General features: G+C 46.2%; 1 protein-coding gene across 4 annotated transcripts in view; it reads right to left on the bottom strand.

Annotated features, from left to right (window-relative positions):
- The window catches only part of LOC113651489 (septin-7-like), a 38,605-nt gene that overhangs the window by 10,653 nt on the left and 25,452 nt on the right, over positions 1–2,500 (bottom strand). For 2 of the 4 annotated variants that reach the window (XM_047802344.1, XM_047802343.1), the window contains exons 8-9: positions 2,266–2,362; positions 1,783–1,794 (exon numbers count right to left, since the gene is read on the bottom strand). In XM_047802344.1, the coding sequence (XP_047658300.1) occupies positions 1,783–1,794; positions 2,266–2,362 (109 nt within the window). The remainder of the gene's footprint in view (positions 1–1,782; positions 1,795–2,265; positions 2,363–2,500) is intronic. The other 2 variants (XM_047802345.1, XM_047802346.1) reach the window with 1 other exon arrangement.

Below are 2,500 nucleotides of genomic sequence, written 5' to 3'. Positions count from 1 at the left end.
TCCAGAGTCTATGAGGAACGAGCAATGTCTTACCCATGACGCCCGAGGTGTCGATTATCCACTACAACCACCTACCTGTGTCCGAGCCTGAGGAAGGGTGGGGTTTTGAAGCTCAAACTCTGTCCTGCAGCAAAACCTGAGACCCTGATTGGCTACTAACTCTAGGAATGACGGGTGGGAGGTGGGGTTACATGGTGTGGTAATGAAAAGCAGAGGGAAAAAAACAGCCCAACTGATGGAGAAGGGTCAGGGGGGAGGGGTCAAAGAGCCATGAGGGATTATGGGATTTGTATTTCTACTAAGAGGGGTCACAGGGCTTCTAAACCTGAAGTCAGGAAGGGAATAAACACAGGAACATTATATATTCAGTTTTACACCAATGCCACGGTTTTATGTTTAATTCCCATTCATTGAAGGGGAAGTTGTGGCCTAATGGTTAGAGAGTCTGACTCCTAACCCTAAGGTTGTGGGTTCGGGTCTCGGGCCGGCCACGACTGAGGTGCCCTTGAGCGAGGCACCGAACCTGAGCACATTTTTCCACAGGACCTTCACCGTTGAGCTTCCACAGCTTAATTAATTATGGAACCAAAATCCTGGCTCTATAAATGACCGCATGGTTTTTCTGATATCACGCTATAATTAAACCCGGGACAAGTTATCGCCTTTCTCTTCTTTAGGAGATTCTGACAGTACATCAGGATTTTTATAGAGCTTTATCTGTGAGTTCGAAACAAAGAAACAAACATTTCAGGGTTTTCTCCTAGTTAAAGGAGGCAGTAAACCTGGGGTCGAACCCAGATCGGATGCCAGTAGATCACAGGGCACCACGACCACAGATATCTACAGCCAGGAGCAACATGTCAAGCCAATTCAACATGTTTTTGCAAGGTGGAAGGAAACCAGAGAACCCTGAGGAACCCCACATGTTCATATGTTTCTGGTCACATGAACCATTCATTCATTCATTCATTCATTCATTCACTTTCTACCACTTTTATCCGAGCTACCTCGGGTCACGGGGAGCCTGTGCCTATCTCAGGCGTCATCGGGCATCGAGGCAGGATACACCCTGGACGGAGTGCCAACCCTTCACAGGGCACACACACACTCTCATTCACTCACACATTCACTCACACACTCACACACTACAGACAATTTTCCAGAGATGCCAATCAACCTACCATGCATGTCTTTGGACCGCGGGAGGAAACCGGAGTACCCGGAGGAAACCCCCGAGGCACAGGGAGAACATGCAAACTCCACACACACAAGGCGGAGGTGGGAATCGAACCCCCAACCCTGGAGGTGTGAGGCGAACGTGCTAACCACTAAGCCACCGTGCCCCGTCACATGAAACAAACTTTTTTTTAAAGATCTAATTAATGTGACGCACCTACAGTATATTGTGTAAATATTAAGAGTAGTAATATTTCTGTCACGTCGCCCACCCCGTTACTGCTCATTGTGACCCCACACAGAAATAGATCCTTATAAGACAAAAAAACATGGAGGTTGGAATCAAATGATGGGAAGCATGCACTTCTGGGGTTTTCTTTGAGTACATGGGAAATAATTAGGAACCTATAAACATGAGTTAGAGAGCGATGTTGCTCTGTTTCTACCAGCCAGTGTTTATAGGTTTCCACATGATGCTCGGTAGAAGCACGACCTTAAACCATGAGGACGGTCAGAGCAACATAGAAGGGTGAACGTAAAGGCAGGGGGGGGGCTTAGGGGACGTCGGAGAGGGGGAGGAGCATAAACATGAGAAATGATGTTTACCAAAAATGCCCTCTGTCAGTCATGGAAAAGAACAGACAGAAAGAAAAAAAGAGAAAAAAGAAAGAACGAGACGTGAACGGCCGAGGAAAAGAAGAAAGGGTAAAAAGAAACACTCACCGCCACCACGTTGAAGTACGGTTCAAAAAAAAAAAAAAATTATCTTTGGAAAAACAAGGAATTTGTAGACATGGAAAAAAAAACACAACAATCAACATGACACCAAAGTCATTTGTGGTGTGTGATGCAACAGGGCTGACAGTTTGGGATTGGTCATTAGGTAGAACTGGACTACAATACCCAGTGTGCACCTGTGTCTCCCTTCATAGAGTCCTTCTGTTGGGACTCTGAATGAGGGGATCGTGGTTCAGTATTGTACTTACACTATACACGTGCTTCATTAGCACTACTGCACCCCCCTAAATTTCTGTAAAAGTGGTACGGTCCTGATTACATTTATAACCGTCGTGATGTGGAGGAACATACCTTCTGCCACACCCCAGGGGTACTGGCGCCCTCTGACCTTCCTGCCGTTCACTTCCACCACTACGTTGCTGCCCACAACAGCCAGAGGCATCCGCTCCTATCACACACACACACACACACACACATATACACACACACACACCATTGATGAGAACAAATATAACAATTTCAAAATCAACCATATATTGACAAACACATCATCATTGAAGCATTGAAGCTGTCCTACGAATCGACG

The sequence above is a fragment of the Tachysurus fulvidraco genome, chromosome 17 (genome assembly GCF_022655615.1).
Source record: "Tachysurus fulvidraco isolate hzauxx_2018 chromosome 17, HZAU_PFXX_2.0, whole genome shotgun sequence".
In the NCBI taxonomy this organism is placed as follows: Eukaryota; Metazoa; Chordata; class Actinopteri; order Siluriformes; family Bagridae; genus Tachysurus; species Tachysurus fulvidraco.
This window is presented reverse-complemented; position numbering and strand designations above follow the sequence as displayed.